Consider the following 22,172-nt stretch of genomic DNA (forward strand, 5'->3'; position numbering starts at 1 on the left):
TTAGTTCACCACAATCCATAGAAAATTGCAGCTAAAGCTCTCCTAACTCAACCATCCTCAATGCCACTCCAGTTGGATCTCTTAATGCACCAATTTCAACCAAGACAATCTTAAAAATAAGAAGATGCATTGCTACCTCAAGATAGAGTGTGAAGCATACTACAAGAAGCATTACTTTGTGGAGGGCCTAGTAAGAGTAAGACCAGACATCTGTGAGTCAACTCAACCATGAGCCCTTGGGTTCATACCCATACCACCCAAGTAATTGACCTTAACCTAACCCGAGCTTGCCAAACCACATAAGAGTTGACCTTCCATCCATGAAATTATAAGCTCTAGTTTAGATCCCCTATGGTTAAACTTCATTTTTTATGTAGTATGGCTTATAGGGCATCTTTATCTTAGATTTGGCTGTTGGTCCTTGCTTGCAATTTCAACCAAGTTTTGTGCTCTGGTTAGATTTATCCAAATACAGGGGTATTGTTATAATTTGACATACTTATGATGTCATACAGATTTATATTCTCTAACATCCTCATATTTTTCTTAGCAACGGTTCCCCTTGGGTGTGTAATCTCCTTTGAGTGAGTTGTGATCTGAGAGAGAGATATGATGTTGGAGATGACGAATGTAGAATCCTGCCCTCACCATTGGGAGAATGTGAGATTTGAAAGTGAAGCAGTTTTGGTTGGATCTATACATGAAGGGTGAGAGGAGAAGGAGGGGGTTTTTTATTCTTGGTGAGTGGTGTGGGTGGGGGGAGGAAACCTAACAGAAAGGTGGGATCTTTGTGGGTGTTGCTGGATTTCACGATCTGGGTGTTGCTTTATTTGTGAGTAGAATTGCCTTGGGTTGATAGTTTTTTCATGGTTGCTTAGTGGATTTGAGGATGGATTGCTTCCCTTGCTTTGGATCCAAGAAGAAGGATGTGAAGCATGAGGGGGGGAAGGATGGTCAGATCTCAACTGGTTCTCATGTCAACAGAGTGGCCTCAGGTCAGGTCGATTCCGAGTAGAAATGGTTGTAGATTCAGTTGTCTTCTTTTTTTCCAATTTCGTTGTTTTGCTGTTCTTGTTAACCATTTGATAGCCTTTGTCCTTGGGGTTGTTGTGAGAATTGTGCAGAGCTTTTTGCTTTCTCTTCTTTCCGGAATTTCAGATTTTCTTGGATTCTTCATTTTTAGGCACAATTTGTTTGGTGGTCCATTCTAATCTTTTTATTTTTCCATTTAATGGATGTTTTAGGGAGTTCTCTTTATCATTTAGAAGATATTGAAGGAGAATTTGATTATGAATCTTGTAGATGATTGAATTGGTATACTACTGAATGTAATGTGAAGTGTGTTTGTCAATGTGAATTATGAGATTCTAAAAAAAAATGGGTATTGCTGATTTTAAAGTTTAACGTGTATAGTGTAGCTGATTGACTTGTGATGATCTTGCCAAGAATGGTAGAAATTGTATTGATTTGAGTTGGGATGCAGATAAATCCAAATCTAGGAGTGGTGCTGATTCTAAGAAGGAAAATTCTACTCCAAAAGATGGATCAACACCGCATATTGCTGCGCAGACATTTACCTTCCGAGAGCTTGCTGCGGCAACGAAGAATTTTAGGCAGGAATGTCTTCTGGGAGAGGGTGGCTTTGGCCGTGTTTACAAGGGTCGGTTGGAGAGCACAGGACAGGTTCAGTTGGTTTACTCTGGCCTTGTTGTGTGTTTTGAACTTTTGCTACTTATATGTAATCAAAATGCTGCAAGATACGGTGACAATCAGTGGATGATCTCTTTACGCCCACTGTGTTTTTTGAGGGCGCATATTGCTCCACCTGTATCAGTTTTGTTTTTGCTACACTTTGTGACTTATGAAGTGGTGATGTCAGGTTACTTACCGAATCAATTCCTGGATCTTTTCTCAGTACTTGTGAACATTGCAGGTGGTTGCTGTGAAGCAACTTGACAGAAATGGCCTACAAGGGAACAGAGAATTTTTGGTGGAGGTTCTGATGCTCAGCCTTTTGCACCATCCTAACCTTGTCAATTTGATCGGTTATTGTGCTGATGGAGATCAACGCCTCCTAGTCTATGAGTTTATGCCATTGGGGTCACTGGAGGATCATTTACATGGTTAAACGGCACGCTTGATTTTTTGAAATTCTGTTGAATACTTTTTTTTGATAAAATACTGCATCAGCTTGTGTTTTGCACATTGAGAACCTGTAAATAACTGCTAATAGTGTGCACTACCTAATGACATATGTGGCCCAAACGTATTCCTCTTTGTTTAGGTTGCTTTAATTGTTTTTTAGCTTCTTAAGTATAGGTTTAATAACCTGCTACTCTTTTGCAAGTAATTGTCTAAAGTAAGCATCTTAAAGGGTACTCTTTGGCATCTCCTTGGTAACCTATTACTCTTCTGCAGTTAATTGCCTAATGAAACATCTTAATGGGTCCGATTTGGCCATCTTAGTTGTGACACATTCTTGTGAAATTGTTGAGATGATGCTGTTTTTGTTCATCATCTTCTTTTCTTTCTTTCATACATGTTAGACCGGTATCCAAGAAATGAGATATTAAATTGGATTTTCTGTTTACACCAATAGGAGTCATTGTGATGATATTGTTCATTGGCCTCATCTATTTCTTTCTTGTTCAAGCAGTCCTTGCAAAGGTTTTCTCAACATCAATCCAAAACATTCTTCACATGAAAAATATAGAATAATTAGTCATGTTTGGATTTATGAAGGTCACTGAGAAGAACAAACATCAAGTATCCCTTCCTCTATGAGGTCATACTTTCTGTGCAATATTAGTATTCATCTGTCCATGCTCCAAGTGTTTTTTATGTTCACCAAGTATCATGCTATTGGAACTAGGAAATATATGAGCCTTCTTTGGTGGATGTTGTTTCACTTAATCAATCATGTATAGGAATTTTATGTACTTGCCTTTTTTATAAATGCATCTCGTCTCCCAAGAAGCACCAAGGAGACATGGTGTATGAGGTTCTCATATGCTTAGTTCAGCGAGTGAAGAGTAAAAGAGGAGATTTCTCCATATTGGGTCTACATATTTGAAGCTGAAACTTCATTTTTAGATTGCCTCACCAGTCACATCTTGAAATTGGTCCAAAATTGAACCAATCACCTTCTAAGCAATTATTATCAAGCAGGAAGAGATGTTGTCTTTAAGTGATAGATCATGATGAATGTAATAAAAAAGGTAAGTTTGGGTTGATTTTATTCAGGTTTAGTCATGCTTCCAAGTTCTTATCTGCTTACGTCTTTGAGGTTGTTTGTGATAAGCATGGATAATGGTGTTGCTTCCCAGCATATGTGAGTGCAATCCGGTTGCAGCCAGATAGTAGAGCTGCTAAGTCGGATAATATGAAATTCAGTTTTAGTCTCCACTTGACGTTCAGTTTCTAAAATCCAAGATGTATATCTGAGGGATGTTCTATTCACATGAAGCCTATTTTTAATGTCTTTCAATAGAAGTTTGTGACTTGACCATTGAAATTTCATTTAAACATTATCCTTTCTGGTGTAACAGAGGAGGATTATTTAATCCTTATAATTACTTGGGGAAGATAGTCATGAAAGAAAGGCAGTATCTGATGATCTTATGGCATGAAGATGGAAGAAATATCCTTGTTTTAGTAAAATGACGGGCTCCAAGAAAGTTTAGGTGGAGGTACATTGAAGGCTAATCCCGTAGGTCCAAATTATAGGGTCCTGTATTGTTTGACTGGGAATAGTATACAAGGGGATACCGTGAAACGATAAGGAAGCTTGTCCATCTGACATAGTTCAAGAGGTGACTGGACTTTCCATTTATTGACTGGAGAACATTTAATCTTATTGGAAGTTGCTTAAATTAATGTATATGTGTTTTGATCTGTTTGGCTTGGCATATCTAAGGATGCAACTGTCACAATGGTTGATAACATGGTGAATTTTAATAAGGATCAAAGTGGACATTTTTACTTGGAGCAATTTTTGTTTGTCGGGAAAATGATGTTTTGATTAGGGTAGTTTGGTCTTAGTTAGATGATTTTCTTAGTATTCAGTTAGAAATCTTGGTCATTCATTAAAAACTAGAAATTTTGCTTGTCAAGGACGAACTTGAAGACCAAAGATTTTTTTTCTTTTGAGTCTTTGTTGAGATGTAAAGATTGGTTTTGAAAATGACTGTTACAAGCAGATTCTCACAAAGAAAAAGAAATTGCGGCCAATATTTGTCAAGGTATCAGCCACATTAGCTCAGCATTGTGATATTTGGAGATCCCCTGAGCATCTCAGTGTTAAAACATATGTAATAATACCATAATACCCGATAGGGGTATTATGGTCATTTCACAAAGTACCCCATAGGGGTACTTATTTTGTTTCTCGTATTTCACTATTTTTTATTTTTCTTTTTATTTTTATTTTTGTATTTTTTGGATACCGAAAAGGGGCCCCACAATGGAGTCGTTGGGGCCCCCAACGGTCACATATGTGACCGTTGGGGGCTCCCAACGACTCTATTGGGAGCCCCTTTGGTCTCCTCTTCTTATAAATAGGGGGAACCCCCCATGTATGTTGTATTGCTCTTGAGAGCTCCTCTTCAATAATAGTGATATTATTTTTCATGTGTGTAGCCTTTTTATAAGGCCCTTTGTATATCCCTTAGTGGATTTTCTCTCTTGTGCTTGTTGCATTTGTCCGTGTGGGACATAGTGAATGCTTTAGCATTCTTGGTTTCTTCCGCTTATTTCATTACATGGTATCAGAGCCATAAGATCTTCTAAAGGTAAAATCTTGTCTCTCTCTACTTCCTTTCTTTCTCACATCTTCCTTGTGTAGCAATGGAAGTCAAGATCGATCTATCATTCAAACTCAATGGAAAAAATTACATGATGTGGGCATCCGCAATGGAGAATAATCTCAAAGGCAAGAAGCTTTGGGGTTATGTAATGGGAACCGTTCCGGAACCCCAACTTAAGCTCACAAAGATGGAAGGAGATCAAGAGAAAGCACTTGAAGGCGATGCTCGTCTCAAGGCCATTGAAGATTATAATCATCAAATGGAAGATTGGGAGAGCAACCATGCAAAAATCCTTGCATGGTTTATGAATAATGTCGAACTTAAGGTATGTGCAAATATTGCAAAATTCCGCCGGGCAAATGAAGCTTGGTTTTTTATGAAGGGTATGTTTACCCAAAAGGATCTTGCAAGAGCTTATTTCTTGCAAGAAAAAGTAAGAACCACAAAACAAGGCGACATGAGCATACAAGATTACTATAGTGCTCTAAATCCTTTGTGGGATGAATTGGCTCTTTTAGAGCCTAAATGGGTATCTATGGAGGATGTGGTTCTAAGACAAAAACAAATGGAACAAGATAGATTGTTTCAATTTTTATTTGGGCTTCGTCCCGAATTTGAACAAGTGAGATCCTCACTTCTCCATAGATCCACGTTTCCTCCCTTAGAAGAAGCTATTGCCGAGATTACTCAAGAAGAGACTAGGCATAGCATGGGTAAAAGCATAGAGGAAGTTCTTGCCGTATCTAAACCCGGCAATCATGTTAAAACATACAAACCACCTCATTTTGGTAAGCAAGGGAGTGGTGGAAGAAAAATGATTATATGTCACCATTGTTATGAGCCGGGACATATTAAACCCGTTTGCCCAAAGCTAAATGGGGCATTCAAGCCAAAGGTGGCTTCCGTTGAAGAATCCACCACCAAAGAAGATGACGGCAAGAACGGGGATCTCAAAGACACTCTTGGACAAATCTCCTTGGCTCTTCAACAAATCTTAAAGGTCACTTCTTCCACCTCCGGTGCCGCCATTGCCTCATCATCACCTCCCGGTACGTACTCTTGGATTTTAGATTCCGGAGCTTCTTTTCACATGACCCCTCATGAAAATGCATTAACCAATGTGCACACCAATTCAAAAATGTCTTGTGTCTCTACGGCCGATGGAACTTTTCTCAAAATAAATGGTGTTGGAACTCTTGATTCTAAAAATGTTCAAAATTTTCTTGTTCCAAAAGTTAGAATAGTTCCAAAACTAAATCTTAACCTCTTTTCCGTTTCTCAAATAGCCGACCATGGATGTGAAATATCTTTCTCATCCCAAGGGTGCTTTGTGCAGGATCTCCGGTCCGGGAAGCGGATTGGGCAAGGCCATAGGAAGGGAGACCTTTATTTTATGGATAATTTAATGCTTCCAAATACCTCATTTTGTACTTATGTCCAAGACAAAAATATTGAAACTTTGCATAAAAGGCTTGGACATCCAAGTTACTCTAAAATGTATCTTTTTCCTTTTGGACACAAGTTTTGTAAAGAAAAAGATATCAATTGCAAAGATTGCATTTTTGGCAAAATGAAGTCTACTCCTTTTCCTATTAGATCCTTTGTGACAACAAGACCTTTTGAATTGGTGCATTCCGATGTTTGGGGGCCATCTCCGGTTCTATCTAAAGGTGGTTATTCATATTATGTTACTTTTATTGATGATTATACTAGATATGTATGGATTTATTTTCTTAACTTTAAATCGGAAGTTTTTAACTTCTTTAAAGAATTCCATGCAAAAATTCAAAATCAATTTCAAAGTCAAATATCCATTCTTAGATCCGATTCGGGTGGAGAATACTTATCAAATGATTTTCAAGCATATCTAAAACAACATGGCATTTGTCATCAAAAATCTTGCCCAAGAACTCCTCAACAAAACGGTCTAGCGGAAAGAAAACATAGGCATATTTTGGAAACCACTAGATCCTTACTCATTTCTAAAAATATTCCTAAAAATTTTTGGGCCGAAGCCGTGTTAACCTCCACCTATTTAATCAATAGGATGCCATCTTCAAAATTGAATAATATCTCCCCTTATGAAAAACTTTTTAATATGACACCCGACTACAATCGTCTTCGGATTTTTGGGTGTAAATGCTTTGTTCTTTTACATAAAAGAGATAAATTGTCACCTAAAGCAATAGAATGTGTATTTTTAGGATATGGTGAAAATCAAAAAGGCTATAGATGCTTTGATCATAAAAACAATAAGTTATTTGTCTCCAAAGATGTAACCTTTCTAGAAGATGAAAATGGATTTGACATATTGGAAAAATCAAATGAAATTGATTATATGTTTATCAATGATCTTTTAGAAGATTCAAATGATGACTCTTTGAGTCATCCGGAAATTTTAGAAAATACTCATGATTCTCATGATGATGATGTATCACCAACTAATGGTGACAATCTCCAAGTATACACTCGGCGTGAGGAAGCCCAACCTATTAGTGCTTTAGAAAAATTCTTGCGGCTTAATGAACCCCTAGAAGAAACCTCCCTTAGGCGTTCTTCTAGAGAATCAATTCCACCTAATAGGTTTGTCTCATATGAAACTCTTTCACCTAAATATAGAGCTTGTCTAATAGCCTTGCATTCTTACTATGAACCCTCCCATTATAATCAAGCAAAAAGTATACCTCATTGGGTTGAAGCAATGAAAGTTGAACTAGATGCTTTAAATAAAGCTAAAACTTGGGAAATAGTTCACCTTCCTCCAAATAAGAAAGCTATAGGATGTCGATGGGTCTACAAAGTCAAAACAAAAAGTGATGGTTCCCTAGAGCGCTATAAAGCTAGATTAGTTGCTAAGGGATACTCACAAGAATATGGCATCGATTATGAGGAGACTTTTGCTCCCGTGGCTCGCATGACAAGCGTTAGAACTTTAATTGCGGTAGCATCATCTAAGAAATGGCCTATATTCCAATTAGATGTTAAAAATGCCTTTCTTAATGGTCAGTTGAATGAAGAAGTATATATGGATCCTCCGCCGGGAATCAGTGTTAACCAAGGTCAAACCCTTCGGTTATTAAAAGCCTTATATGGTCTTAAACAAGCCCCTAAGGCTTGGTATGATAGATTTAGTGCTATCATGTTACAATTGGGATTTCGCTCATGTTATACTGACACTGCTCTTTTTGTTAAAAATGCAGGTAATAGTATCATCATCCTTCTGCTTTATGTTGATGATATGATCATCACTGGCAATGATGAAAGCGGTATTCTTAAAGTTAAAAATATGTTAAAACATAATTTTGATATGTCTGATCTGGGTTTTCTCAGGTACTTTCTTGGCATAGAAGTTGCATACTCTCCTCGAGGGTATATACTGTCACAAATGAAGCTTGCTGCAGACATATGCTCCAAATCTGGGATTTCAGATGATAAAAAGGTGGAGACTCCCGAGGTTATCAATGCTAAACTACGACTGGAGGATGGAGTTCTGCTGGACGATCCTACGCCCTACAGGCAACTCATAGGCTCCCTCACCTATCTGACTATCACCAGGCCCGATATTGCTCATGCTGTGCACTCTGCAAGCCAATTTCAGCATGCTCCTACATCTGTGCATATGAGTGCTGTGCTCCGGATCATTCGATATATTAAAAATACTTTGACTAAAGGGCTATTCCTATCCTCAATCTCTTCCTTAGATTTACTAGCTTATACTGATGCTGACTGGGGAGGAAACCCAAATGATCGAATCTCAACTACTGGCTTTTGTGTATTCCTAGGAGATTCGCTAATTGCTTGGAGGTGCAAGAAACAGCAGAAAGTCTCATTGTCTTCTACTGAAGCAGAATACAGGGCTATGGCAACCACTACAATGGAGCTGGTGTGGCTTCGAAGTCTTCTTCAAGATATGGGAGTCGAAATTACCGGGGCTTCGAAGCTTTGTTGCGACAACAAAAGTGCTATCTACATTGCCAGCAACCACACTTTCCATGAGAGGACGAAACATATTGAAATGGATTGTCATTATGTACGTGATGAATATCTTCGTGGGACAGTAACACTGCCATATGTCACTTCAGAATATCAACTTGCTGATTTCTTCACCAAAGCCCTGCCTGCTCCTCGCTTCTTGTTCCTCCTTGGCAAACTTTCGGTCATTCCCCCGTAAAGTTTGAGGGGGGGTGTTAAAACATATGTAATAATACCATAATACCCGATAGGGGTATTATGGTCATTTCACAAAGTACCCCATAGGGGTACTTATTTTGTTTCTCGTATTTCACTATTTTTTATTTTTATTTTTATTTTTATTTTTGTATTTTTTGGATACCGAAAAGGGGCCCCACAATGGAGTCGTTGGGGGCTCCCAACGACTCTATTGGGAGCCCCTTTGGTCTCCTCTTCTTATAAATAGGGGGAACCCCCCATGTATGTTGTATTGCTCTTGAGAGCTCCTCTTCAATAATAGTGATATTATTTTTCATGTGTGTAGCCTTTTTATAAGGCCCTTTGTATATCCCTTAGTGGATTTTCTCTCTTGTGCTTGTTGCATTTGTCCGTGTGGGACATAGTGAATGCTTTAGCATTCTTGGTTTCTTCCGCTTATTTCATTACACTCAGCTACTGTTGACTTTTGCTGTGGCAATTGGCTGCCTGGGGTCAAGACTCAAAACAATACTTTATTGTTGTTATGAATACTTTAAAATGGTCCTTTCCTAATTTCACAAATATTGGGATATTAATTAAAAGGTTATACAGTACACCTTTATGAACCAATGAGCAGAGTAGTTGAGCCAGTATTATGAGCTAGTTGTGTCCAACATATGGTGGGCAAGAAAGAAGACTAGAAATAGGCAAAGATTTGTTCTGGTCTTACAAGTTTATTGTACTTCTTTCATTGTTAGATATAGTTATATATTAGGTATTCATTTGAGAGAAATTCCAAGGTCTAAGGTTTTGTGTGTGTGCACGCCCATGCCAAGATGCAGTGGATAGCCTGAGCATTGCTTGTCCCCTGAAGAAAAAAAACTCGAGTTGGTAGGGTTCTATGTATAGCTTTCAAAGGGAATTTGATATTTTTTGTGTGGATTGCAATCAATAAAAATATTATTTTTCCCAGTGTTATTAAAAACGTGCCTCAAAGCACAAAAAGTGTGCCTCGCCTCAAGGGGAGGGGCTTTGTGCCTTGAGGCGCAGGCATAAGGCGCAATACCCTTGAGGTGTGCGCCTCATAGGCCTTGAGGCGCACGCCTTGAGACAAGGCGCGCCTCGGACTGAGGTGCACATGCCTTGATTTATTTGGTCAAATGAGGGTCAAAACCCTCATTCGACCAAAAAAATAGGGCTTAAACAAAGCCCTACCGACCCCTTTTATGTGTTTTTATTTTTTTCTCACCTCCTATCTCCCTCTGCCTCCCATCTCCCTCTCATTTTCGTGCACGACAGCAGGACCACCGTCGTCGGCGACCTCCTTCTCGCAACAACAACAGCCCCAAACGCCGGTTAAGGTAGGATCTCTGCATAGTCTTCTTCCTCGTGTTCACACATAATGCATTTGCTGGCCACATGAATGTCTCTCTTTTTAAGGTTAAACTGGGTTGTCAAGAGAGACCAACCATGAAAACATGCGAGCTCTAGGGGAAGTCTCAGCACTTAATAAGGCATGTTTGGAAACCACCCAATGTCAGATCTTGTCTTCAGTGCATCACACCCACCCCCAGTCTGCCAGCAGGGCTCTGTTCAAGACATCTAACCTGGTGATGCCTAGTCCACCTCTGTCTATTGGGGAGGTGACCAGTGCTCATTCAACTATCTGCCTTTCCTGGTTTCAGTAACACCATACCAAATGAAGGCCTGCATCAATTCAGAATTACAAATTCCAGTGACATGGGTATTATTGTATTTCTGAGCAATGTATATAGAAAGAGATCCCCAGCCACACCCAATATCCAGAATTGTCTGCCCATCTTTTACATCTGCTCTCTCACAATATGTCGCCAACATTACTCTCTCAGCTTCCTCTAATGTGTCAGACTTATTTCTGAAGTAACAACAACTGCAAAATACAGTTCATAATATTTCAATTTGTTTAAACTGGGTCAGAAAGACCTGGTATAAGAAAGAACCAAGAGTAGCACACTTCAACAAACAATTCTCGTGCATTCTTATTTTTGGCATTCTTGGGTCCCAGCAAACAAAGTGTTCTATGTTGATTACATAGGATTTCCTTTTTCAACTTAGATTTATTTGATTGATTGCATGTTTTCGGTTTTGATGAATTTTTGTATTAAGGATATTGACAGAAATTTATTTATGTTAAGTTCCATGACAGGATATAGATGTATTAAGCTTAATGACAGTTTTGAATTTCTGTGTTAAGCACATTGACAGAAAGTGATCTATGTGTTAAGTTCCAGGGCAGTTTTGATTCTTTTTAGAAAAGAATAATTCGTTTGTTTTTTGTCCACAAGGATGCTTACTGATATTCTATGTTGCAGTTCATGCGCAGATGTACGATGTTTATCTTTTTTTTTAAATTTTTTATTTTTTTTTTAATTCAAGAAAGCATGCAGCTGTAGAAAGTGAAACGATTTTTAAATTAATGAATGCCCATGTTTTATTTTTTAGATACTTATATAGATTAAGTTGTTGCATTAATGTTAATTTTACATGTTAATCTCATATTTTTTTCAGTATTTATTTGAGATTTTTTATTTCTTGTTGGTTGTTGCTTCATCAATAAAGATTTTTTTATTTATTTATAATTTTAGATATTTTTTATAGTTTTTTTAAGTTTTAAAAAAAAAAACTTTGAGGCTTACGCTTTACGCCTCACCTCATATTTTGGTGGAGTGCCTCGCTACGCCTCAACGCTTTTCACAACACTGATTTTTCCTCTTGTTCTTGAAACCCATTTAGTGAGTATTTGTGTATGAACCAGAGTTATGGGAAACGCCTAGGTAATTGGAGAAGCGCGCTTCTCCGAAGCGCAAAATGTCACGCTTACGAAACGTGCTAGGAAGCGTGTGTTTTTTTTGGAAAGTGTGCTTCCCATTTATGGAAAGCGCGCTCCCCCCTCGCTTCCCTCATTTTTTCATTTTTTGTATTTTTATTTTTATTTATGTTTTTTTTCTCTTTTGACGCTTTCGGCTCGCTTCCAATTCGCTTTCTAGGTCGCTTTCGAGACACTTCCTGGTTCGCTCCTAAGTCGTCCCACACTTCCTGCTTCCTAAAATTTTGAAAGTGCCTCGCTTCCCGCTTCAACTTTCCGTATCGCTTCCCGCTCCCGCTTCCTCAACTGGCAACCATGGTACGAACCCTTCTTGTGGTTCTTTTGAGTGTTCATTTCGGTATTTTTAGTGAAACTCTTTGAGTGTCCATTATTGGTGATCTAGTGAACATCCTTGAAGGAGCTCGTGTTCTTACAATGACTTTCATAGGTGACCAAGCTTCAATGGTCTTTTTAAACTTATCAATATTATCACATATTTTAATGTCAACATTCTCAATCTTTTACTTTGGATTGATAATCACAAATGACTTTGACACGATCATCTCCTCCAAGTGCTTTAACTTATTCTTTTTCATTCTTGGTGAGCACCAATTGAGGCTCAGGAATAGTGCCCATTACGTATCCTCAAAGGTTCTTGCCTTTAAGATTGTTTTTCATGGCGGAGACCCACATCATGTAATTTGTGCCATTAAGTTTGAAGGAGAGGTCTATCTTGTGATCATGCTCCTTTTTGGAAGGAAGTAGAAAAAGAGCGAGAAAGAGCTAGATGTGGAAAAACACTTTCACTAGAGTCACCGCAAAACACGAACACTTGATGACGATTCTCCACTAGTCCAAGAGCATTGTGGCTCTGATACCATGTAATGAAGTATATGAAAAAATAAATACAAAGTGCACAAGTACTATTACAAGTCCAATAAGGACAATACAAAAGCACTAAGGCACTACACAAAGTGCATATACACTACTCAAAAGAGTCAAAATAAGAATACAAGAATATAAAAAATATAGTTTTTATTGAAAACAAATGCTTAAGAGAAGCATGGAGTACAAGAGAGGGGAGAAGCCCCTATTTATATACAAAGAGAGGCCTTGGTCTCCCAACGGCTCTATGGTCTTTAGACTATTATGCCTTACACAATGTAAAAAGGACACAAAGGAAAATAAAAAATAAATATAGAAAAAACTAAACTGTCCCTAGTGGACAGTCCCTATTACAAGGAGTAAAATTACCAAAATTTCTCTGGTGGGCCAATACAAGAAACATTAATAAATATAGTTATATATACATATATATAGTTATATATACATATATATAGTTATATATACATATATATGCATACATTTTAACAATAGTTTCTTTTGAGGCACATAATTATGGGTCGTTCAATATGTTTTTGATACCACAAAGATGCCTAGAGTAGAACTGATGAAGATTTTGTGATCATCAACATTTTCATGTCCAATCCTATATTCCTTCAAATCCGGCTTACATTTCTTTCAAGGATGTAACTGGGGCTCTATAAGTCATGTTCCATAATGCTACATTTTTCAATGCAATGTGCTGTTAAAGGTTTGATGAACATGCGTTGATTGGATAGTATTTATTATATTAGATGATATCTTAGTGTTGTAGAATGATGTTTCATCTTCAATATTTCTTCTTCAGGGATCATAATATGATCGAAAGTGGTCAAAGGTATTTTCTCATTCTTTTATCTATTTGTTTCCTTCCTTTAATCTGATACCAACACCAATTAAGTCGGACTTTTTAGCTTCTTTCTACCTTTGCAAAAATATAAATATGTATATCAACGTATTATTTTTAAAATCTCTTACATGTAAAATAGGCATCATGGTATTTTGGATATCATAATTTAAGGATAAAGGAAAAGAATGCTGACATGGTATTCTTTTCATGTTCCCAACTCTATCACATATAAGTATAATGTCTGTCACTTTTATTCCTTGAAGTTATATGGAAAATTTGTGGTATTGCTTGTTGACAAAGTGCAGTTTCTGTTCTCAACTTCGGAAACCTCTTGGACAAGAATCCTTCATACGTCATCTTGAGTCCATGCCAAAGATAAACCAATACATTACAAGGGGCTGCTGCTTCTGTATCATTGTGCATTCATTGCCAAATTCATGTTCAGTTCTGTTATCATTGTGATATTGTAGCTGTTATTAGATCCAAGTGGACATATGAAATAGCTACTTTTCTATTGTCTTCTCCATTTACGTCAACAGTAACAATCAAAAAATTTTGAAAGCTTTTAGCAATAGTACTAACTCAAAGGAAAAAAAATGGATGTCATAATTTAGAAGCTTGCCATTCCACTGGGTATCTCAGATCACACGCAACTTTATGCACAAAGAATTTAACCATAAATGATAGAAGCTTGCCATTCCACTGTATATATCAAGTGCAGACAACACTGAGTATGTCCCTTTTTTATATTGACCAACCCTATAAAAGATAGAAACTTGTTTCCTTATCTGATGTGTGCTCAAAAGAGAGTTAAAGTGAATTGCAGAACCTATATAGATTCGTGGCCATTAAGCTAACTAGATTTTTGAAAAGAAAATGTTGACAGTTCTAATATTAGTTATCTAATATGTCGAAAGAATCTGTTGGTATTCCATGATTGTGTTACTCATGGTGATTACATAGTTTTTAGAACTTTCTGGCATTGTTGTGAGTCCCCCTCTTCCACACCCCCACCCCCCAAGAAAAACTCTAGTTCTCAATTGTATTCTATAGCTGAGAAATGTTATTGTAGGTTGGTTTGGACAGTTATATTAATATTTCTTTTGGATGTTGAGTTGTTTTGTGCTGTTCTTGTTGCACAAACTTTTGAGAACGGTCTTGTTTTTTGTAGAACTGCCAAAAATTTTAAATGTGTATTAATCCATGACCCTGCAATCTGGGGCTGAAGTTTGTGCAATTTGCTTTTGGAAGATAGAAATTGGGGTACTCTTTTTTTTTTTTTTACACAGTTTGAAACATGCTCTCCAATGCATGTTTAAATTATGAGTTATCAGATTTATAAAGTAATTATCAGCTTTTGTACATTTCAGATCTTCCACCAGACAAGGAACCACTTGACTGGAACACTAGGATGAAGATTGCAGCTGGTGCAGCTAAGGGATTGGAATATTTGCATGACAAAGCAAACCCACCTGTTATCTACAGGGATTTCAAATCATCCAATATATTACTTGGCGAAGGATTTCATTCTAAGTTGTCAGATTTTGGGCTTGCAAAGTTGGGTCCAGTTGGTGATAAGACTCATGTCTCCACAAGGGTTATGGGAACGTACGGCTACTGTGCTCCTGAATATGCCATGACAGGACAGCTGACACTGAAATCTGATGTCTATAGTTTTGGTGTGGTTTTTCTTGAACTCATTACAGGACGCAAAGCCATTGACAACACCCGTGCTGCTGGAGAGAACAATCTTGTTGCATGGGTAAGTTGATATTTTCCATTCTACTAAGCTGATTGAAGTGTTAGAGGTCAGCTTCAAAATTAGAGAACAGAAAATTTGATCCCATCCAAAGTTGATTGATCGAGCACCTATAACATGACCAGTGCCAGTTCAGTTTATTAGAAAAAACAAATATTTTGCAGTACTATTTTCTTTCACACCCTATGATTATGAACCAATATGAGAATTTCGTTGGGGCGTTCCCTACTGAGCGACGCGTTGTACTCTATAGGCCTGAAGGCAGTGATAAATGGGCAAGGGTTTCTAGGTCGTCGCCCAGAAGTGACGCGTCACACCGGCGCCCGGGTGTGGTGTCAAATAGGCAAGGGTTCCCTCATTCAAGACCATAAAATTAGGTTAGCCACTTGGAACATAGGGTCTTTAACTGGTAAGTTGGTAGAGTTAGTAGATGTTATGTGTAGGAGAAAGATGAATATTTTATGTCTACAAGTGACCAAATGGGTAGGTGAGAAAGCAAAAGTGATAGAACCTTGGGGATATAAGATTTGGTATATAGGAATAAATAGGAATAGATTGTTATTAGTCGTGAGTTTATAGATAATGTAGTTGAGGTTCATAGGAAGGGTGATAGGATTTTACTTATTAAATTAGTATTAGGTACGGATATTATTAGTGTTTATGCACCTCAAGTAGGTTTAGATGATTCCATTAAGCGTCAATTTTGGGAAGATTTAGATGGAGTAGTACAAGGGATATCTTATGGAGAAAAGCTTTTCATCGGCGGTGACCTTAATGGACATGTAGGCATTAGTAGGGATGGATTTGAGAGTATCCATGGAGGCTATGGTATAGGAGAAAGAAACGAAAGTGGAGAAAGGATTTTAGATTTTGGTTTGTCCTATGATATGATCTTATCAAACACTTGGTTTAGGAAGAGGGAGTCTCACCTAGTAACATTTAAAAGTGGGGTTAATACGAGTCAGATAGATTTTTTCCTACTTACAAAAAAAGATAGGGGTTGTTGCATCGATTGTAAGGTTATACCGAGAGAAAGTGTAGATACACAACATAGAATCTTAATTTTAGATCTTAGAATTCGAAAATGCCGCAAAAGGGATAGACATAGGATAGATCCTAGAATTAAGTGGTGGGCACTGAAAGAAGCTAAACAAGGAATGTTTGTAGAGCAGGTAGTTAAGGAGGTTGATTGGTGTCTCGAGGAGGATTCAGAATCAATGTGGAATAAGATAGCGGGTGACATGAGAAAGGTGGCTAAGGAGGTATTGGGTGAGTCTAAAGGCGGTGCACCGCTAGGTAAGGATACATCATGGTGGAACGAGGATGTCAAATTAACTATTAAGGTTAAAAGAGAGTATTATAGAAATCTAAGAGTCATGATAATGAGAATTTGGAGAAGTATATGATAGCAAAGAAGGAAGCTAAAAAAGTAGTTTGAAACGCGAGGGATAAGGTATATAAGGAGGTTTATGACAAGTTGGATACCAAAGAGGGCGAGAAGAATATTTATAGGCTTGCAAAGATGAGAAATAGGAAATCGAGGGATCTGGGAATGGTTAGATGTATCAAAGATTAAACGCAAAGGGTTTTAATCAAAGATGAGGAGATTAAGGAGAGATGAAAAGATTATTTTGATAAGCTATTTAATGGAAGTCATGCTCAGGATCTTGGGGACTTCTCCATTCCTTTTCATGAGATGAATCATGACTACATGCGCAAGATTCAAAAGAAAGAAATTGCAGAGGCTTTGAAGAAAATGAAATCAAGAAGGGCAGTTGGCCCAGATGGTATACCTATCGAGGCTTGGAAATGCTTGGGTGAGAAAGGTTTAGAATGGTTGACAAATCTTTTTAACAAGATTTGGCGGACAAATAAGATGCCTAATGAGTGGAGAAAGAGTACTTTGGTGCCTCTATATAAGAATAAGGGTGATATACAAGATTGCACAAACTATAGTGGTATAAAACTCATGAGTCATACTATGAAACGTTGGGAGAGGGTGATTAAGTACAGGTTGAGAAAGGTTGTCATGATATCGGAGAATCAATTTGGTTTTATGCCTGGAAGATCAACTATGGAAGCTATACATTTTCTTAGACAACTTATTGAGAGATATAGAGAGAGGAACAAAGATTTGCATATGATTTTTATTGATTTGGAGAAGGCATACGATAAAGTACCTAGGGATCTTCTTTGGCGGACAATGATGAAGAAAGGTGTTTCTCTCAAGTACATTAGTATAATTAAAGATATGTACGAAGGAGTAGTAACCAATGTCCGCACTTGTGGAGGGGTGACAACCAATTTTCCTATAACGGTTGGGTTACATCAAGGATCTGCAAGCCCTTTCCTATTTGCTATAGTGATGGATGAGCTTACGAGATCAATTCAAGAAAATGTGTCGTGGTGTATGTTGTTTGCTGATGATATTGTTTTGATTGATGACTCTAGAGTTGGGGTTAATGCTAAGTTAGAATTATGGAGATAGACATTGGAAGAAAGAGGTTTTAAGTTGAGTAAGAGTAAGACAAAATATATGGAATGTCGGTTTAGTAAGCAACGAAGTAGTGATGGAAGTATAGTGAAGCTTGGTGAGCAAGAAATACTGGTGGATGACTGTTTCAAATATTTGGGATCTATCATTCAAAAGTATGGAGAAATTGATGGAGATGTAAATCATAGGATAAAGGTTGGGTGGATGAAATGGAAAAGTGCAACTGGAGTGTTGTGCGATTGTAGAATGCCATTGCGGTTGAAGGGAAAGTTTTATAAGACGGCAATTAGGCCCGCTTTACTATATGATACGGAATGTTGGGCTGCCAAAAGACATCATATTCAAAAAAATGAGTGTAGCTGAGATGCGTATGCTTAGATGGATGTGTGAAAATACAATAAAAAATAAGATTCAAAACAAGGAGATACGTAAGAAGGTAGGCATTGCATCCATTGAAAATAAGATGAGAGAGAATCGTTTACGGTGGTTTGGACATATTCGGCGAAGGCCTAATGATGCTCCAGTTAGAAGGATGGAGAAATGGGAAAATATATTAGTTAAAAGAGGTCAGGGTAGGCCTAAGAAGACTTGGATGGAGATGATAGGAAAGGATATGAATGCTTTGAACCTCACCGAGGACATGGCATTGGATAGAAATGATTGGAGGAGAAGGATTCATGTGGAAGACCCAGAATGATTTTCTTTTTTGGTTCATATCGCCGACCCCAATTGTTTTAGGATGAAGACGTAGTTGTTGTATTTTCTTTCATAAATGCATACAGAGGGCCGTTGTTAGTTTTATCTTGATTGTTCAACATAATCGAATTTACGATGTTAAGTTAATGTAAGCATTACTCTTTAAATGCACAATATTGTGATGCTTTGATTCACAATATGAATGTCAGTCTTTGGCAGTTGGCACAATGCTGATGTTGATTTTCTTCTTGCTGACTTTGTGCAGGCACGTCCACTGTTCAAGGATCGCAGGAAGTTCCCTAAGATGGCAGACCCGCTGCTACAAGGCCGATACCCAATGAGAGGCCTTTACCAAGCTCTTGCAGTTGCTGCTATGTGTCTACAAGAGCAAGCCGCAACCCGGCCTCTCATCGGAGATGTTGTGACTGCCCTCTCGTATTTAGCTTCCCAAATGTATGACCCAAATGCTGTTGCTGTTCAAAATAGTAGAGGTGGCCCATCCACACCAAGAGCGAGGTATGAGAGGAAGAATATAATGGCTGGAATGGAGTCCCCAGGTGGCAGACACTCTGTTCAATCATCACACCAGAATTCTCCTGATTTTCGACATAGGGAGTCTGGTCGTGGAGTCGGGTTTGGTCCAGAAGTAGGCAGAGCTGAATCTGGAAGTGGTTCTGGAAGGAAATGGGACTTTGATGGCTCAGACAAACCAGATTCTCAAAGGGACAGTCCAGTTCAGGGTGGAAGAGCCAGGAACTCTAATCGAGACCTTGATCGGGAGAGGGCTGTCGCAGAGGCAAAAGTGTGGGGGGAGAACTGGAGAGACGGGAAGCAAGCGACCACACAGGGAAGCTTTGACAGCACAAATGATTGAACAGGAACAAGTAATGTCTTTTTTCCCTGTGGTAAAAACATCATTTCGGCCTACTGGTTTGTGGTGGAAACATGTGATGCAGTTGGAAATGGATGTCACCCCTAAGAACTATGCAAGAGGAGATTCTTTAGCAGTTCATTCACTCGTTCTCATTTTGTTTCCCGGTTTCAAGTCAAGCAAATAAGGTAGTTTGATGTTGAAGCAGAGTTCCATTTAGTACAGTATCATGCACTTCTGTTTATGTATGTTTTCTCAGGTCAGATGAACTGTGCTGCTTACAAACTAGACTTTTGCAACTCGTCTTTTGGTTGGCAAAGGGTGGAAGGGGTGCCCATTCTCTTTAGGGAAAGGAAAAAAGGTAAACAAGGAATAGTTAATAAAATGTAGAATTGCAGTAGTCATGAGGTTGGACAATTCACTAGACATGTTTTAATGTGCAACCTTTTGCACTTCCTGTTGTATTTAGGGCCTCATGGTGCCCAAAATGAATGTAGAGAAGTTTTGGAGGAAGACTATCTGCCTTTTAATTTTGGTCTTCTAGCTACTCCAGTGGAGGGTGATTTAGTTGCTTGCCTCATTGTTTATGCTTTGATTAAAATATTTTACAAACCGGGATTTTAGAAGCAAATCTGCTCAGGCATTAAAGATTTTTGCTTCTCTATCATGTCCTATGCCTAATGTTTCCTTTAGGCCATATTTGACCCACATTGGTCCATCCAAGTTGAGATATGAGTTACCAAGTCCATCTTCTCTCTTCAAAGAGCCATCTTTTTAACTTGTATCAATTCAATTCATATTTAAAATGTTCCAATTTGTATTCAATTCAATTCACATATTAAAATGTTCAAAGTTCTATTTGACTTTATATGCGCAGGTTGTGTAGATTCAATCTATATTTAATATGTCTTTCTTATGTCACTTGGATTCATGCAGCAGGATTTGGATGTCAAGAGGGTTCAATAAAGGACCTATATCAATGCAACCTGGTTAGACTCGTGATAAGTATAAATTTGAGGAATCATAGTACGAATATAATCAACAGCATATAGTTATATTAGACCATACTCAATCAGATTCAACTCAAATAATTCACATTGATACCTAAATGGGCCCCTGATTGATCCAATCCATTTGGCTCATGTCTAAACCCCTGTTGAACCTGAGCTAGAACCCTTTTTCCTTTTTTTAATCCAGATCTATAATGACCCATCGCTTGTACTTGAAAGACCTTAAACTGATCCAACCATTGGAATTGGAACTGGTTTGTATCCAAATTATGGTTTGAAGTCTTGGTGGGTATAGAGCTGTTCTCTTTTGACCTGAACATCTTTTTGCGAATACAACCACTTTGAAGTTTGAAGCCTCCTAAATAACAACCATATTACATATTTATAAGTGTCATCCAAAACTGTTTTAATTTTTATTTGTTTTTTTGTAACTTACAATACTTTTATTTTCATTTCAAAAGTTTTTTGTGAAAAAATGTTTGATTATTCTTTTTGTTGACATCTTAAGTGTCCCTAAAGATGCAAATCATTGGTTAATTCAATCATCAAGAGCTCTTAACCATGCTGATTATTTGTACAGTATGGCAGATAAAGTCATACTTTGCATGTATAACTGATTCATCGGTTATATTCAACCCCCATTGCACATCTCGCTTGATTGAGATGTGTGCGGGCCCCACTCACAGTTCTCAAGTGAGATGTGCGGTGAGAATTGAATATGATCAATAATTAGTTGAAAAACGATTTTGAGAGAGAGAGAGAGCACTTACAAGAAGGTGACTGGGATTGGTTGTAGGGCTCCCAATTTTGATTTATTTTGAATATGATATAGCATCGATGTCTTTTTAAATTGATATAATTGAATTGGTTTCAAAACAATATTTTTTGTATTTAAATATTGGCAAACTTTAGAATACTTAATAAGCTTGTCAATTTAAATGATTATAATAAAGTTTGTTAACATATGATCTTAAAAATAACCAAATCCATTTATTTACATGTTTAAATTTTGACTAAGGGTAATTGGTCTAGAATATCAAGGATACTCAAACCTAACTTAAATGTGAACTCGTGAAAACCTAACTTGATCATACCAACTCATTAATATAGATCAACATTTTCAGCCATATCTAGACTTACACTTGGTATTAGACCCGATTAAAAATAAAAAATGGCGGTACTGTACGGGAAAATGACATATTTCTCAAAATGCTTTGCAATTTTCAAAATATGCCTAATGTCCAAATTCACAAATGCTTAACTTTTTTTAGACCTTTTTACCTTTCGCACGAGCGAACCTCCTGAGGTTCACAAGATATATAGGTATGTTGTCCCGATCTCGCAACCTTGCTAAAAAGTATATTCACACAATGATTTTGCAGACTTCACAAAGTTTGCATAATCAAAATTATGAACCTCCTTAAACTGAAATATGTGTACCTTCATAAATATCGTACAAAATTCGCATATATAGAGAACATTTGCAAGATGTCGCATGAATCCCCTTTTAAGTAATTAATCTTCAAAGATGTCCAAAAATGTGTGGTGATATTCACATATTATTATTTGTGAATGTCCTCTTCTTAGCCGGGTTAGGGTTTGGCTTAAATGGGTTCGTGTCGTAAACGGGTCTACCCGCCTAACCTGTTTATTAAACGGGTCGGGTTCGTGTTAGGGGTATGCCAACCCGCCAACCCGTTTGACCCATTTAATAAACGGATTAGGCAGGTGGGTCAACCCATTTATGCGAACCCGTCAACCCGCAAGAGAGCAATAGCCAACCCACGTCGCCTGAGCGGCAGCCAGAGGTC

At 37.8% G+C, this 22,172-nt stretch overlaps 1 protein-coding gene across 1 annotated transcript; it reads left to right on the plus strand.

Moving 5' to 3' along the window:
* Window positions 1-684: 684 nt before the first annotated feature.
* On the plus strand, window positions 685-19,864 carry LOC149839320 (serine/threonine-protein kinase PBL27-like). Its single transcript, XM_090002457.1, has 5 exons — window positions 685-995; window positions 1,484-1,683; window positions 1,934-2,123; window positions 14,902-15,293; window positions 18,746-19,864. Exons 1-5 carry the CDS (start codon window positions 890-892, stop codon window positions 19,352-19,354), a joined length of 1,497 nt encoding a protein of 498 aa, XP_089858583.1. The 5' UTR covers window positions 685-889; the 3' UTR covers window positions 19,355-19,864.
* The last annotated feature ends 2,308 nt before the right edge of the window (window positions 19,865-22,172 follow it).

Source organism: Nuphar pumila, chromosome 4 (assembly GCF_984573655.1).
Source record: "Nuphar pumila chromosome 4, dmNupPumi1.hap1.1, whole genome shotgun sequence".
In the NCBI taxonomy this organism is placed as follows: Eukaryota; Viridiplantae; Streptophyta; class Magnoliopsida; order Nymphaeales; family Nymphaeaceae; genus Nuphar; species Nuphar pumila.